The sequence below is a fragment of the Pelophylax lessonae genome (genome assembly GCF_965119305.1).
Source record: "Pelophylax lessonae genome assembly, chromosome: 1".
NCBI classification, from domain to species: domain Eukaryota; kingdom Metazoa; phylum Chordata; class Amphibia; order Anura; family Ranidae; genus Pelophylax; species Pelophylax lessonae.
This window is the reverse complement of record NC_138768.1, coordinates 69,656,632-69,674,605: the sequence shown is the minus strand read 5'-3', so window position 1 is coordinate 69,674,605 and position 17,974 is coordinate 69,656,632. Positions and strand designations below refer to the sequence as shown.

General features: G+C 44.5%; 1 protein-coding gene across 1 annotated transcript in view; it reads left to right on the top strand.

Moving 5' to 3' along the window:
- Positions 1-17,974, top strand: part of MTMR12 (myotubularin related protein 12) — a 139,216-nt gene that overhangs the window by 107,509 nt on the left and 13,733 nt on the right. Inside the window, exons 12-14 of the mRNA XM_082251843.1 lie at positions 4,892-4,962; positions 9,226-9,395; positions 13,729-13,899. Coding sequence (XP_082107969.1) covers positions 4,892-4,962; positions 9,226-9,395; positions 13,729-13,899 — 412 coding nt within the window. The remainder of the gene's footprint in view (positions 1-4,891; positions 4,963-9,225; positions 9,396-13,728; positions 13,900-17,974) is intronic.

Here is a 17,974-nt window from a genome sequence, read left to right as displayed (position 1 = left end):
ACTATTATATTCTACCAATCATGTGGTCTAAAGTTACAAGACAATCTTCCGCCCTACTCTTGGTATCTGTACTTTCTGTAGAAGAAATGTATATCTGTCCTGCCAAAAAAAACAAACCTTTTTACCTGCCTGTTAGGGGTTAATAAATATCCTTTTACCTGGGCTGTTACACCTGGAGGGGTAGAAGTTCTGCTGATCATGTGATCAGCTGTCACAGTGGTCACATGATCGGGAGCCAGTCCCAACGATTCCCAATCATTAGCAGTGGTGTATTTTGGTTTTGTGCTGCCCTAGGCAAGACTAAAATTGGGCACCCCCTCCCCCTCCTATGTAAATTTGCCCCACTCCTTTTTTAACGGATGTGACTCCCTCCAAAATGGAAAGACTACAAGTGCCAGCATGAACCCCTGAGATCTCACGAGAGGGGGGTGGGTGAGGTAGAGAGAGAGGGGGCGGGTGAGGGAGAGAGAGAGAGAGGGGGGCGGGTGAAGGGAGATGAGAGAGAGGGGGAAAGAGAGAGAGGGGGGGAAAGAGGGAAAGAGAGAGAGAGAGGGGGGATGAGAGAGAGAGAGAGAGAGAGAGGGGGAGGTGAGAGAGAGAAGGGGATGAGAGAGAGAGAGGGGATAAGAAAGAGGGGGTGAGAGAGAGGAGGGTTAAGAGAGAGAGAGAGAGAGGGGGAGGGTTGAGAGAGGGGGGGTGAGAGAGAGAGAGGGGGTGAGAGAGAGAGAGGGGGTGAGAGAGAGAGAGGGGGAAAGAGGGAAAGAGAGAGAGAGGGGGGGTGAGAGAGATGAGAGAGAGAGGGGGTGAGATAGAGAAAGGGATGAGAGAGAGAAGGGGGTGAGATAGAGAGAGAGAGAGAGGGGATAAGAAAGAGGGGGTGAGAGAGAGGAGGGTTAAGAGAGAGAGAGGGGGAGGGTTGAGAGAGGGGGGTTGAAAGAGAGAGGGGGTGAGAGAGAGAGGGGGTGAGAGAGAGCGAGGGGGGGTGAGAGAGAGAGAGGGGGTGAGAGAGAGAGAGGGGGAAAGAGGGAAAGAGAGAGAGAGAGGGGGGTGAGAGAGATGAGAGAGAGAGGGGGTGAGATAGAGAAAGGGATGAGAGAGAGAAGGGGGTGAGAGAGAGAGAGGGGATAAGAAAGAGGGGGTGAGAGAGAGGAGGGTTAAGAGAGAGAGAGAGAGAGAGAGAGAGGGGGAGGGTTGAGAGAGGGGGGGTGAGAGAGAGAGAGGGGGGTGAGAGAGAGAGGGGGTGAGAGAGAGCGAGGGGGGGTGAAAGATTGTGGGGGTTAGAGAGAGTGAGGAGGGGTGTGCGAGAGAGAGGGGGTGAGAAAGAGAGAGGGGGATGAGAGAGGCGGCTCTAGCAACCAGTGGCCAATAGAGTCTACGGTGGAAGGGGGGGGGTGGCTTCTTTGCTGCCCCCCTGCAAAGTGCCGCCCTAGGCCTGGGCCTTGTTGGCCTAGGCCAAAATACAGCACTGATCATTAGTACAAACCAAGAGCTATCTAAGCCACCCATAGACTCCTATGTGGCCCACCCTCTTTGTCCCTTTACATCACAGTTATGTGGGTGACAAGAGGTTAATCATATACTGACTGGAGTGCAGTGTACAGTTCCACCCTACTCTTGGCATTTGTAGGAAAAATGTAAGCGCAAACCTCACATTGCTGGAGGACAGCAGGCTCATAAATAAGGGCTCATTCACATTAGGTGGGATGATCTGCATTGCTCAATCCAGGGATGAACACGAAGACAAGTAACTCACCGGTGCATGAACAAAAACCCTGCTCCAAGGTTTCCGGAGACCCAAATATTCTGTGTAGGTGCCACCATATTGTTGCTCTTGCAGCATAGAGAAGATAAAGCCAAGCTGTAAATCGCAGCCTGCACATCAAGGAAACCTCAGCACTGGTGTGACAGTCCTGTCACTGTTAACTGTGTCTGTCGGAGTTTCATACCAGTACCAGTAAAAATACTTTTTTTAAGTTTTGGATAGAGTGCAGATTAGAAGACCTGTTAGTTTTTACTGCTGTCTGTGTTCCTGTAAAGGAGATACAACCTCCCTATTTGTCCTCCCTATTTGTCCTGTTTACCTCTATGATTGAATGTGAAAGTAAAAGAAAATCCTACATTTTGGGTTGTCCCCAGAAAAGTAATATAGGGGAAAATCTTCTAATGGCAACACTAGTTCTGATGAGCTGGGGGTCCCCAAGGAATTCCCTTCATTTGGAGGGATTTTGTCTCACTTCCTGTTTGGCTATGGGACAGGAAGTGAAGGTAAATCTCAGCAATGGGACACTGACATTTGAATGCAAATATGATAGGGGTAATAACCCTCCCTTGCTCTATCCAAAATGAAAAAAATAGCTTTGCCTATAGTTCTACTATAAGCCTAGTACGTGTGTTTAGAAAATCGGACGAAAATTACAGTTTTCTAAATGATCGTATGAAAATCTGATAGTCAGTGCACAGCTACATCTTTCAGATCATGATAGTTCATGTGAAATTATCCGAAGGGACACACAAAACTTTATTGCAATACCAGATCATACGATTTTGGTTTAATCAGTACTGTATTCATCCGGAAAAAAGATTCGGAAGAGCAAAACCATGCATGCTCGGAAATGAAAGAATACATTACAATGCAAAACTTTACATCAGTTCTAAAGTTGTATTCTGTCATATGAGCATTTTCATATGTTTAGTAACCTCTTCATTTTCGACATGAGACTAGCATGCAAAAAAAAGGCTTTTGGCTGCACCTTTTGGGAAAAGGCATGCATTTTGAACAGTTGATATACTTGATTGTGCTGGCATGATAAATCTATTTGTGTATGGCCAGCTTATAATATATTTCGGCTTTTCCAGCCAAATTTGGATAAAGCCTACTTTATATTTGTTCCATTCACGTAGCAGAAAAAATATTTTAAAATGGCAGCTTACATTTTTAGATGCTCTATTTGGGACTCTCCGGCACAGAAAAAAATTCTACATACTTCTCCTTTCTATGAGACAGCTGGGACGCTGTGCTTGCCATAATTAACTCTGTACTGTGCAGGCAAATCGTCATTATCAATTGTAACTAGATCTGAACATGGTCTGTCCTAACATAGGGTTTAAGGTGTATAGGCTGGGCTTCTTGCATTGTATGTTAATGAGGACAGACCTGGGACAGGCTCACACTAACATTGTTCAAAAAACCTTGCAGTTAGTCATGACACCTCCTGAGAAACATGTAAAAGGGTATGCTGTGTGAATGTGAATACATAACAATTATATAGTTGGGGTTTCTCAAGTTTGACTGCCTTAGGAAGAACATTACAAACACTACGTGACCTACAATGTAGGTCTAAAAAGTTTGGTGAATGGTATTAGAAAACAAACAAAACAGAAGATACAAACAAATTACACCGCATTCACACTGCAGCGGCGCGACTTCGGAGGCGACCTGTGAAGTCGCGTGCAGCACGACATCGGCGCAACTTGCATGGACTTCATAAAATTAATGCCTATGCAAGTCGCTCCAGGTCGCCCGAAGTAGTACAGGAACCTTTTTCTAAGTCGGAGCGGCTTGTTTCGCTCCTATTAGAACCGTTCCTGTACCACACAATGGACCACGACGATCCATGACTTGTCAGGCTGACCAAGTCGCCTGACAAGTCGTATTAGTGTGAATGGAGTCTTATTGACCTTCAAAAAAATTGCCATCCTTCACAACACACTTTTGGCAACCTTTATAAAGCTTCTGAAAACATATTCACACATTCTTGGATTGCCACCATGTCCGCAAAACGCCTTTCGAGACGCTCTTTAGGCAGGGACACAGAAGTCCACAGGCGCCAGATCAGGGAAGAACGGTGGATGATCAAGAACAAGTGAGCCAAGATAATGAGGATGGTCTGCAGAAAGGATGGATCTTGGTCGCACATGATGATGAATTCTCCAGAGGTTACTATTTGCTTGCTTTCTGTTAATCTGTCAGCTTGTGCAGCACAAACCAGGAACAAATCTTCCGCTTACCCAAATCTTGGCGGATGTTGATGCGCACAGTGTCCTTGCTAATGCCCAATTCCTCCACTATCAATCATAGAATCAGTCACCGATCTCATGCTATCATGTGTCGTGCTCACTCGGTCATGTCTGAGGTTCTGCTTGTCGACGGCCGACCTGAACGTGGCTCATCCTCATCGTCATTTCCTTCCCACGTAAACACGTTTTCTGCTCACAGCTTCCATCCCGTACACTTGCACCAATATTTCATGCGTCTCCGTCACCAGTTTCCCCAATTTGAAGCAGAACTTGATGTTCACTCATTGCCTGATTGCACTGTGACCCTACCTCTCACACTGCCCGCAGCGGGTTTACCCTGATGGTCATGTGTACTCCATCCAACATGTCTCTGGATAGCCATGTGCATGCATGTGCACCTGGCCCATGTTGCTGTTGAGATATCGGACCATTCACTGAACTTTTCAGACACACCTCCTTTATGGATAAAACTAAATAACCATTGTCCTAAAGAAAACAAGAGGAAACCGTAAATGCTTGATCATGAAAAGCAGTTTGACAGCAGCATTATTTTATTTTCTGTTTTATATATGTCATATATTTTATTCTCTTCTTTCCAGAATAGATTCACCAGATTTATATCCATGTTTGTAATCCACTCCACACTTTCCTAGCATTGATACAGCCTTGTTTGATATGTTGATTGTATTCTGTGTTATAATAGGATTTATGTCCTATATTGGATGAAAGGAACTTGTATCTGTTATATACAGTACCAGAGAGACTGCAGCTGTCATAATTGTTATGCGAAGCAGAATAAATGCACAATACAGACGAATGACCCCTAGTTTTATTTACTTTGCTTTCTTTTGACACATTATACCTTTTATTACAGGCAGAGTCTTAAGAAAGCCATTGAAGTCATTGACTATTTAGAGACCCAAAAAATCAATGTTGTTCTTAAAGGTAAGTTTTGTAGAATGCTGTCATGTGTATAATTATTTATTTATTTATTTTTTCAGTGAGGCACGCATGTACATAGTTTTAAGAAAGTTGTTTATGAATAAGAAATTAATTTTCTCTATCGCTCATTGACAGACGTAGTCCTCGGTGATTCAACACCCTCGGGTTATGCTGCCCTCTACAGGAGTAGGACTAGACAGGAAAGAAAACGTTCTGGCCACACCCTAGGGGCAGTCCCAGAGGGTATATCCTCTCACTTCCTGCTCTAGCAAATCAGTTTTTTTCTGTCTAGTTAGGAGTAAGGACCTAGATACCTTGCTGGGATCTTCGGTCCTGGCAGGATTTTTTTCTTAGAAAAGATTTTTTAGACAGCTTTTTTTCTCCAGTGTTCCTGTGAGATCTTCAAGCAAGAAAGCTGGACTGGGCGACGGGCTGGATGTTGAGATCCAGTGGTCACCCCAGTTCAGCCTACGAGCGCGTGCAGGCCATAGCTCCGCGCTGGGTCGGCCGCGACATAGTCCCACTGGACGGGGACTGACCCTGCGAGTTAAACGTCTCGCTGAAACGCCAAAGACCATGAGTCACGGCGTCCGTATTGGTCGACAGCCCTCCTACCTCAGTGGAGAGGGGTACTGTCAGGAGTTGGCGCCCGCCTGGTTCTGGTATGGTGAGTAGTATGTTCCCCCTTTCCCCCTGACGGGTCTTGTGGTGAACGCGGGCCCCTCTCTGTAATGGTAAGGATGGGTTCCCCTCTATCCTATAACATGTCACAGATCCCCCTAATCCCCTATTCCCTATTTTATTAATCTACTGCACAGGGCTTCATGGGTAACTCCACTTTCGTAGAACCAAAAAATAAAAAAGCAAAAAAAAAAAAAATGGTGTATACAATTGCTACACAAGTCATATTTAATTAAATGTTATTGAAAATTACTTTTCCTTTTTGATCTGCAGCGCATTCTGTAAAATGTAATATGGCTACCTGGTGGCGTTCTGTACACAGATGATGTACAGAACACTCCCCAGAAATTTCATTTTCTGCTTATGTGATTGGCTCACTGATTTTCCCAGAGGTCTGCACTGAGATACAAGTCAGATTTTGGGCATCAAAAATATATATAGAAAAGACTCTGCGCTACCGAAAATACCCACTGTCATAGTGCTAAATACAGTGCAATAAATGTTTAAAAAGAGCTGCTACCACTAATGTGTGTAATCACACCACAAAAAAATCTAGATATGAAAATTATAGTGCAAAACTGAACAATATTACTCAAAAATAAACGTCTTATATTACACTACACAAAAAGACATATAATTCATAAATACATATAGTGAATCACGTGCTTTTGCAATGTTACATACACAAGTGAATGTGCACACCATATAGTATATACCTGATCCAAAAAATAAGAAAGCACACAAGTATTTCCGTGTCCAAACCTCCAAAAAAAATATGTACGTGACCAGTCCAAAGAGCGTCCAATAGTTGGATAACCATGTCCCAAGATATATAATATAATATAATCTTCATCGTGCCAAGAGGCTCATGGTAACTCTGGAGGAGATGCAGAGATCCACAGCTCAGGTGGGAGAATCTGTCCACAGGACAACTATTAGTTGTGCACTCCACAAATCTGCCCTTTATGGAAGAGGGACAAGAAGAAAGCCATTGTTGAAAGAAAGCCATAAGAAGTCCCATTTGTAGTTTGCGAGAAGCCATGTGGGGGACACAGCAAACATGTGGAAGAAGGTGCTCTGGTCAGATGAGACCAATTGAACTTTTGGTGGAATACTAACACTGCACATCACCCTGAACACACCATCCCCACCGTGAAACATGGTGGTGGCACCATCATGTTGTGGGGATGTATTTCTTCAGCAGGGACAGGGAAGCTGGTCAGAGTTGATAGGAAGATGGATGTAGCCAAATATAGGGCAATCTCAGAAGAAAACCTCTTTGAGTCTGCAAAAGACTTGAGATTGGGGCGGAGATTCACCTTTCAGCAGGATCACAACCCTAAACATACAGCCAGAGCTACAATAGAATGGTTTAGATTAGGCATGTCCAACCTGCGGCCCGGGGGCCGCATGTGGCCCAGAACCTCAGGCAATGCGGCCCACTGCCCCCTGACAATTTTTATTTTTTTTTGCTGGGGAGGAAGGAAGTCGAGTCAGGGGCATGGCCACAGAGGCAGCCTTGGAGGGGATCATCCACTAGTTGTGTTAAATTAATGCTGGGGGGGTGGGCGCGGCAGCACGGGAAGGGCGCAGCGGCGTTTTATTACTTGTATACCTTAACTATAGTATATATTTTATATGCGGCCCGAGAGAATTTCTCTACACTCAATGTGGCCCAGAGAAGCCAAAAGGTTGGACACCCATGGTTTAGATCAAAGCATATTCATGTGTTGGAATGGCCCAGTCAAATCCAATTGAGAATCTGTGGCAAGACTTGAAAATTGCTGTTCAGACGCTCTCCATCCAATCTGACAGAGCTTGAGCTATTTTGCAAAGAAGAATGGCCAAAAATGTCACTCTTTAGATGTGCAAAGCTGGTAGAGACATCCCCAAAAAGACTTGCAGCTGTCATTGCAGTGAAAGGTGGTCCTACAAAGGGCTGAATACAAATACACACCACACTTTTCAGATCCATTTTTGTAAAAAAAATTTGAAAACCATTTATCATTTTCCGTCCTCTTCACAATTATGTACCACTTTGTGTTGGCCTATCACATAAAATCCCAATAACCGACATTTATGTTTATGGTTGTAACATGACAAAATGTGGAAAATTTCAAGGGGTGTGAATACTTTATTCACTATATCCATTTTTTTATTTGAGTAATATTTTTAGGTTTTGCATATTTTGTATTTCTAAGAGCTCTTCGCTATTTTTTTAATTCATTTTTGGGCATCCCCTACAACAAATCATGTCCAAAGGGATGTAGACCCTGACACTTTTCTCATCAGAGCCCTGCAAGTGCAGCAGCTGATTGATGATTAGAAAACCCCTTGGTCTATTCCCATTCACTTTGCACATGAACACAAACCGCTATTAGACCCCGTTCACATTAGGTCGCTCCGACTTAGGGGGCGACCTGTGAAGTCGCGTGCAGCGCGACTTGCACAGACTTCACATAATGGAAGTCAATGCAAGTCGCCTCCAGGTCGCCCCGAAGTAGTACAGGACCCTTTTTCTAAGTCGGAGCGACTTGTGTCGCTCCTATTAGAACCGGCCCTGTACTACTCAATGACCGCGACCGCTGACCAAGTCGCCTGACAAGTCGTGCTAGTGTGAACCGGCACTTACATTAGAATAACAAAAGGTAGGAATCTGCAACAAAGTTTAAAATCCCAGCAATGTACATGATCACTTAGAAGGGAATGCTTTTTTTTTCCCCCTCAACAAAAGTGCAGTTCATTTTATATTTGCCTTCCCTGGTTCCTCTTTTATCCTCTCAACATGCTACTGACCTTTTATATAAAGCCTTTCCTTTTTCATTATTCACCCTATTTTAGACCTAGTGATGGCATCCCTGGGCTTCTCGATGCAATGCTGGCAGATCATGGCTGTTGGGAGAGGCCGGCAAGGGTACTGATGTGTATGAAAACCTCACAGCACCCTATCTTAGTACTTAAGCCCTCAGCCCTAATGTAAGCAGTGGGCTGCCTTTTAGGAGGTGTTATGCAGATAAAATGCCTTCATGGCCGAATTACCATCTGGAAGGGTGGGGGTTCCTAGGTTAACTTCATATGCATGTAGACCACCCTAGGCAATGCCCACATGTATTGTTGAAGTGCTATAATTGAAAGAAATTCAATCCAATAATTTAACCGAGTGGGCCAGAGATAAGGTGGGAAGGTGTTGAATGGTGCTGGACCGTCTCCATCCTGGAGTTACTGCAGTTTCTAATGCACACTGTGAGATGTTCACAGTGTGCAGTGAAATCAGAGCATGCAATTTCGGTACAGAAGAGCAGGCTGTACAACTAGCTGTGCAAGACTGAAGGTAAGGCTGGAGTTTAGCTTTAAGTAGTGTGGTCTTCTGCCTCCTGGAAACTATTCCCTCCAGCAACCCCAAAATCATACTGGCACGTTAGTTGGCTTCCACTGAAATGTGCTTTTAAGTATGTTTGTATGATGGCGTGAGGAATGTTAAAACGAACGATGGAAATTATACTTCATACATTTGCCAAAACAGTCTGACATTATGAATTCTTCATGTCTTGCCTTTGACTCTTCTTGTCCTTCATGTCCCTGCAGAGGACACAGCCTCCGATTTTTGCTGTGTGATTGCCAGTCTGGTGCAGATCATGATGGATTCCTATTATCGTACCCGAGCCGGCTTCCAGAGCCTCATCCAGAAGGAGTGGGTGATGGGGGGACACCGATTTCTGGACAGATGTAATCACCTTCGGCGCAACGAGAATGAGGTATGTAGATGAACTCCTTCAGGTACATGGACACAGAGCCATCTCTACCTTTTTTCTAAACTTCCCTCATTGGCCCCTAACTACTGGGGGGATGTGGGGGAACGGGTGGGTCATCTGCTTTAGGTGATCTATCATATGGGAGCCTTCTCCAGTCAGTTTAGGGTGGCTTTAAACTTCCTGGCCCCATAAAGTGGCCAATGGACCTGTTTTCAAAAAAGGGATAAAGTGTAATGCAATACCTCGTTGTTCTTTGATGTTCGCTGGAGTCCTTCATAGTGGAGGATCTAGAAATATTTTGCATGCTTCAGGGTAATTGGATCACATTGGAAGCTTTGAATTGTCTATATTGGGATAAAAACATTCTAGTTGAAGTAAGCAGGTGGTAATGGGTGCCATTAGGTGCCTAATCATACTTGTTTTGCAGCATCTTTGACAATGCAGAATTTCTTATGCAAGTACTGGTTTTCTGAAAGTTGGCTTTGGTGTAGTCTTAGGCACACTTCCCAAGTACTGGTGCCTGGCAGTCAGCTGCTCACACATAAAAGCTGGACTGCAGACTCAGAGGAGAGTTTAAAGGAGCCAATTGGAGCAATCAATGAAATGTAGAAAGAAAGAGAGCTCAGTGGGTAGCACATCTGCCTTGCAGCACTGGGGACTTTGATTTGAATCCCGACAGGACATTGCATGGAATTTGCATGTTTTAGCAATGGTTTCTTCCCACACTCCAAACCAAGTTAATTAACCTCTGTCTAAATTGGCCCCGCTACAGTGGGTATAGAAAAGAAATACCCCTTTTTAAAATAATCACATTTTGTTGCTTTGCAATCTGAAATTAAGACACACAGAAAATAAAAAAAAAATTCAAAAACAATCACTGAGTTGGAGAAAGGATCACCCCCTCCTAAAAATGACTTGTAAACTCAATTGGGTATAGCTAATTACCTTCTCAATGGCACACAAATTCATTTGACTTTCAACTTTGATCAGCTGTGGTAATTTTTATTAGCTCAGCATGAAAAGCGCTTTCCTGGAGCATTTCAGTCCCTGGTAGTGCAACTGAAGCAAAAAATCAAGTTTGGGCGGCAAGACACTGTCAAATAATCTCTGGGATAAAGTTGTGGACAGGCACAAGTCAGGAGATGGATACACAAACAAAAGGTCAAAGGCTTCATCAATGCCTGGAAGCACAGTGAAGTCTATTATTAGGAAGTGAAAGATATTTTCACAAATACTCACTGGATCAGGGCGTCGCTCCAAACTGAATGAAAGAGCCAGGAGGAAACTGGTCAGAGGCTACCAAGAGGCCTACAGCAACTCTGAAGCAGTTAAAGGAATTTATGAGTAGTCATTGTGTGCATGTGACAATGATATCACAAATTCTCAACAAATGTGACTTGTATGGGAGGGTTGCAAGAAAAAAGTTACTCCTTAAGAAGGGCCACATGCAGTCACGACTGAGCTTTGCCAAAACACACCTTGAAGATTCTGAGGCCACATGGAAAGGTGTTCTGGTCAGATGAGACTAAGATTTAAATATTTGGCCTCAACACCAAACGATGTATCTGGCAGAAATCCAATACAGATCACCATCCAAATAACCCCATACCTACAGTAAAGCATGGAAGTGGTAATATCCTGTTATGGGGCGGGGGGGGGGGGGATTTCTGCAGCAGGGACTGGTCAGGATAGAAGGAAAAATAGATGGATCAAAACATCGTAAAATTCTTGAGGAAAATCTGCTGCCCTCTGCCAGAAAGTTGTCAATGTTAAGAAGGTTTCCTTCCAACATGACAATGACCCAAAGCACACAGCAAAATTGACCACACAGTGGTTGAAGGGAAAATAATGTGAATGTCCTTGCATGGCCTAGTCAGAGTCCAGACTTAAACCCCATTGAAAATTTGTGGAATGACTTAAACTGGAGTCCACAAACGATCACCATCAAATTTAACTGAACATGAGCAGTTCTGCAAAGAAATGTAGGCAAACATTGCAAAGTCTAGATGTGAAAAGTTAGTAGAGACATATCCCAACAGACTAAAGGCTGTAATGTAAGAAAAAGGTGGTTCAACAAAATACTGATACAAGGGGGTGATCCTTTTTCCAACTCAGTGATTCTGTTTTGTGAATTTTTTTTTCTGACATGTTGATGGATATATCTTTCACTTGGGCTTTATGAGTAAATGCAAAAACTGTGTCTGTCTTCATTCCAGGCTGCAAAGCAACAAAATGTGATTATTTTAAAGGAGGGTAATTATTTTCTATACCCACTGTATGTGTATGAGAGAAGTACCTTAAAGCAGAACTGAAGGTGTTTTCATAACTTGCGAGCAGGCTGGCTATTTATTGCAGAAGAGACATGCAATGTGGCTTCTGCAATAAAATTCACCTGTCTGCCTGTTCGCAGTATTTTGTGGCATGTATATTGGTTGAAAAAACTTACATCACATTACATGCCAGCATAAGTGACTCCTACACATATGTAGTAGTTGCGTCGCCCCGCATCAGCCAATGAAGAGGCCCAAAAACTGTCATTCCTGGGAGAAGATGCCAGCTCCAGCAAGGGACACCTCACGGACTTCGGATGTTGTAGAGGAGGTAAGTGTATGGACTTTGGGTCTGCTTGAAGGTGGCTATACACAAATAGATTTTTTTTTTTCCTTCAGCCTGTGAGCTGACTAAACAGATTCCACCATTCACAATAAACCACACAAATAGACAAACGTCCCACTGCGACTTTTGTATTCTGACAGCTGACGCCATTGGCTAGGAAAACACCTGAGCAGTCCCTGCATCTGATTGGAGTGTTCAGCCAGCAATTTTCCACCCTGCGCCTTCAATGTTTCATTCGAAGGATGTCGGGGCAGGAGAATGCTGACCGGGCCAATCACGGAATTATTTTTTGCCGGTTCATCAGAAATCCACCGAAATTTGGTCTCTGTATGTCCACCTTTTAGATTATAATCTCAGGGCAGCACTGTATAGTAATAATAATTCTAATAATAATAAAAATACTTAATTATAATAATATTATAGGTAAATAAATATTGTATATGTCAAATAATCCAACACATTTTGGGGGCTCAGAACGCCTGCTTCTTCAGGGCTTATATTGATGGCAGCAATTGAAGATAAAACCTGACAAGATTATTGCCAGTAAAAGCACTGAAATCCTGGCCGTTGATTAGTTTATTTATATATATATATATATATATATATATATATTTTTTTTTTTTAGGAAATTATGTTGATGCAAGATTGCACAAGTGTGTAAAATGTCTTTGTGCAATTTAGATTTGGGAGTATTCTTAAATTCAATAATTTTTGTGAGGTGTTTGCATTCTTTTGGGTATTTATTGAATATTCAAAATATAGTGTAAATTCAGAAGTTGACTCCAAGAGTGACCAAGAATTAGCCAAGGTCTAAAAAATTGTCAATTTTTGTATCGCCTGCTGCTTATTTTTTAATGGAAGTAATGAAAGCTGACCAGAAAATCCCAAAGGAAATATATGGGCCTTTAAATATACCTTCTCAGTGCTATATAAATGGTTTAACAACAACATAAAGTTCAGCATAAAATCATTTTTCTTGTGTAGAAAATAAAAAACCTGGTCTATAATATGCCCCCATGCATTAGATTAGAGTTTATCAACTTAATCTGGACACATCAGCTCTATTAGTCTACGTGTTTTGCAGGACTTCTTCATCAGGTTATTTACCATAGCTGTTCTTGTTCTGTCAGTCTACGTGTTTTGCAGGACTTCTACTTCATCAGGTCATTTACCATAGCTGTTCTTGTTCTGTCAGTCTACGTGTTTTGCAGGACTTCTACTTCATCAGGTCATTTAACATAGCTGTTCTTGTGTCGATAGAATAGAAGAAGAATAAACCATCTAAAAATAAATTGACAAACATTAACAGAAGGTGAAAGCGCTATTGTAAACTTGTGATTAGAAGTCCCTTGTGTGGATTAGTTATACTTTTGATGGATGTAACCCTTTGTTGCAATAAAGGTGTAACCAATCCAGAGGGTATTGTTCTAATGAAGCATGTGAGCTGCCTGGAAACAGTCACAAAATAACTGGGAACTATATATAAAAGAAGATGACTGATGGAGTGAAGATTAAATCTATCCATCAGTTAGGCCATGTCCATTGATGCAGCTAAACATAATGTAATGTAATGTAATGTGGAATTTACCTTCAGTGTCCGCCTATAAATCTGAGCGCACCATTTTCTTGTACAGTATCAGATCTGTCCAATTGCAAAGCTAGAAGTTTCATGAAATGATCTCCTTACCCATTTTTATGTATTTGCATTTTTGCCCCGCAGGCCCCGGTCTTTCTGCTCTTCTTGGATTGTGTGTGGCAGCTGGTGCAGCAGTACCCGCTTGCATTTGAATTCTCTGAGACGTATCTGACTGTCCTGTCTGACAACATCAATATCCCCATTTTCAGCACATTCTTTTTCAATTCTCCGCACCAAAAAGATACACACAAGTTGGTAAGTAATTTCTGTTTTTTTACTGATAACACTCGAGACAAGTTTAGCATACAAGGAATGGAGAGGGAAGCTAAAGGTTGGTGTATAAATGCAGGGTGATCAGTCTGATGCAGAATAAAAAAAACGCAATTTATAGAAATTTTCACCATGCAGCCATAAAAATTGTGCCTGATGGGTCACAACCGGTCAGTTGATTTAACAACCATCATATATTCCCCTGTAAGGGCTAAAAGTGATTGTAAAGACTTGTTTAAAAATGAAATAAAAAAATAAAATGGTATGCTTACCTGCCTTGCGAAATTATTTTGCACAGGGCAGCCCAGATCCTCATCTTCCCGGGTCCCTCTTCGGTGCTCTTAGCCTCTCCCTCCTGTCAAGTGCCCCCACAGCAAGCAGCTGGCTATGGGGGCACCCGAACCAAGCTGCAGCTCCGTGTGTGCATTCAGACACAGAGCTGCCACTTGGCCCTGTCCCCTCTATTTTCTGATTGGCTAACTGACTTTGACAGCAGCAGGAGCCAATGGCGCCACCGCTGTGTCTCAGCCAATCAGGAGGGAGAGTCCCAACGGCCGAGGGACTCGTGGACATCACTGGACAGAGATGGGCTCAGGTAAGTAGTAGGGGGGCTGCTGCATACAGAAGGTTTTTTATCTTAATGCATAGAATGCATTAAGATAAAAACAAGCTTCTGACCTTACAACTCCTTGAAACATGTCAGGGGGGAAGGGAGCGGGGTAGGGGTAATCTCCAGGCAGGGACTATCTGCATTGCTGGTGTACGGTATGCAGTGTGTTTTTCTCTTTCCTTTATTGACGAACACAGCTCCCGATCTTCTTAACCATTGCGTTATACTGCCCCTACAGGAGTAAGACACTGCAGAAAAATAAAATCTGGCTACCCCTATGTGCAGTCCAAGGGGGTATACTCCCTCTCTCTGCTATAGTTACTCCGGTTTTTTTCTGCCTAGTCAGGTGTAAGGACCTACTTCCTTGCTGGGATTTCTGGTCCTGGCAATTTTTTCTTTTTAGATAGAATTTATTTTCTCCTGGATTTCTTCCTGTGAGATCTACAGTCAACTGCTGGACTGGGCATTAGGCTGGATAATCTAGATCCAGTGGTCACCCCAGTCTGGCCAGTTAGCGCGTGTAGACCTCAGCTCCGCACTAGGTCGACCGCGACATAGACCCACCGGACAGGGATTGGCCGGCGAGTTAAATGCTTCTTGAGGTCGCATAAGACCGGGTCTCGGCCCGAGTCGCAGCATTCCTCCTGGCCGATAGCCCCCATTTAGATGGTGAGGAGGTTCTTTTTGGAGCGGTGGCCACCTGGTTTGTGGTATGGTAAGTAACTATTCTCCTCTCCCCCTGGAGAGTTTTGGGGTGGAAGTGGGCCCCTCCATGGGATGGTCAGACCCCTGGGTTCCCCTCCTTCCTGTTAGGCACCCCCCCATTAGTCTGGTGGTCGCTGTGGGCCATCTCCCCCCATCCGACCCTTATTTACTGACGCTGGGGCTGTGAGGTGGCCTGGTCCACCGCCTAGGGTGGGGGCAGGGCAGGGTGCTGTGCTGCCAAAGGGGGCGGGGGGTGTGCCGGCGTGGCCGGGTGATGAGCTGTGGGGGGGGGGGGGCTGGGTCTGTACCTAGTGGGGGCTCCTGCCTGTTCCATTTTCAGAGGCCTAGGGATCCCTCCTGGGAGCCTCGTGGTGCCGCCATTTTCTTGTTGCCTGTGTACTTAATGCACGGCGGCCATGTTTATGTAGTCCGGCGGCCATTATTCAGTGGTTTGCCATTGAAAATAGTGGCCATGACAGTGTCCGGGTTGTGTTTTACACTTTTTTGTGGGGCCCCTCTAGTGATCATGGAGTCTTTTAGAGCACATCTCCCCACCTGATCCTCTCTCATCGATGCACTGACGGCGATCCTGGAGTCCTTGGTGTCCCAGGTAGAGGTGGCTTTTGGCCGACAGGCTGGCAAAAAGCACTCTCCGCCCTCCCCTGCCTCCCCCTACCTCATCTGTTCGCCTTCCTCCTCTCAAGCTTCTGCCAAGACTTCTACGCAGAATCAAGGCAGAAGGGATTCCGGTCATCTTAGTGGCCCTGGACTGGCCTCACTGGGCTTGGTATGCCGATTTAGTGCAGCTGGTCACCGACATTCTTTGGAAGCTTCCTCTCAGGGAGGATCTGCGGTCCCAAGCACCGATCTTCCATCCTGCTTTACAGTCCCTGGCTTTGATTGCTTGGCTGTTGAGCGCCAGGTGCTGATGGATAGAGATTTGTCTGAGTTGGTGACTGATTGAATGCTGTTAAAAGCTAGGAAATCTACTTCTAGGAAGATCTACCATTGTACGTGGAAGACGTACGTTGCGTGGTGTGAGTCTCTAGGGGTTCATCCTTGCCTTTTTTTCGGTGGCTCGGATCTTTACCGTCCTTCAACAAGGGGTTTGAGCAGAAACTGGCCTTGAGTACTATCGAGGGTCAGTTGTTGGCCTTAGTGATCTTCTTTCAACGGCCCTTGGCCACATACTCCTTAGTGTGTACTCTTCTTCAGGGAGTTAGGCACTTAACCCCTCCAGTGCGGTCTCTGTTGCCACCTTGGGACCTCAATTTGGTGCGCTCAGTCCTCCAAAAGCCACCATTTGAGAATCTTCAAGAGATTCCCCTGCTTACGCTGTCCCAGAAGTTGGCCTTTTTGGTGGCTTTCACCTCTGCGCGCAGTGTGTCGGAATTGGCGGCGTTACCCTATCGTTCACCTTACTTGCCGGTTCACAGTGATAAAGTACTGTAGTTCTTCGCCCGTCTGTCGTTCCTTCCTTAGGTTGTCTTTTATTTTCATTTGAATGAAGACATTGTGTTGCTTTCCCTGTGTCCCAGGCCTAAACATCCGAAGGAAATTGCTTTGCATGCCTTGGATGTGGTCCGGGCGATTTAGGGTGTACCTGGCAGCTACGTCTTTTAGGAAATCCGACTCACTATTTGTGCTTACGTATGGGCCTCGGAAAGGGGTTTCTGCTTCCTCTGCGACCATTTCCAGATGGATCAGACAGACGGCGATTCAGGCCTATTCCAACAAGGGTCAGGTTCCTCCTTTCCCTGTAAAGGCGCACTACTCGGGGGCTCAGTGCGTCCTGGGCCTTCCGTCATCAGGCCTCCATGACACAGGTTTGTAAGGTGGCCCCCTGGTCGTCGGTGCACACTTTCACAAAGTTCTATAAAGGGGATGTGTTGGTATCTGCGGATGCTTCCTTTTGGCCGCAAGGTTTTGCAGGCTGCTGTTTATAGGACCTGGTCCTCTTTGAGGATGTATTGTTTTTTTTTTCAGGGGAGCTCTAGTTGTTTTTGTTGAGCTCCTGGTTATTTTTTGCAAATATTTTATTTTATTTAGAAAGTTTTTCAGAGAAATACAGAAAAATAATCAAGGCAAACCTCAAACAGTATGGAGAAACTAGAAATCATAACAGAGATGTAAACAAGAAGATGCTAACAGCGGAGGCATAACCTCTAATCCATAACCGTTGGCAAACATAAAGTACCTTCGTAGGGAAATGTAGGTGGTCACGGTCACGTGCAGAAGTGTGCAGCTATCGCTAGGTGCAAGAAGACGGAGCCACCACAATGGCAGCAATACTGTCATGTAGGCATCCCTGAGGGTAAATATGAAAGGAAGAAGCCGCAACAGGAGCATATAGGGTGAAGCGGAAAATACAGAGAATAGAGAGAGAAAGGAGAAGCCTAAGAAGTAGGGGGGGGGAGAGGGGGAAAGGTGGAGGGGTGGACAGAAAAAGAGATGGGATGGGAGGGAGGAGACGGCATATCTATTACCGAACCACATCAGAGTTCAATAAGGTCTGTCCCCTATCAGATAGAACAAACATGTTCCAGAGCATCCAAATTTTATTGTATTTGTCTCTATCCTGTTCAGATGTCCGAATAAGATCTTCTACTTTGTTGATCTCTTCCACTTTACGTATGCAGTCACTAATTGGGGGGAAGTTGACCTTTCCAGAACAGCGAGATACAGGATTTGACGGCGTTCAAAATGTGACGTAACAGAGATTTCTCTGTCGCTCATTGACAGACG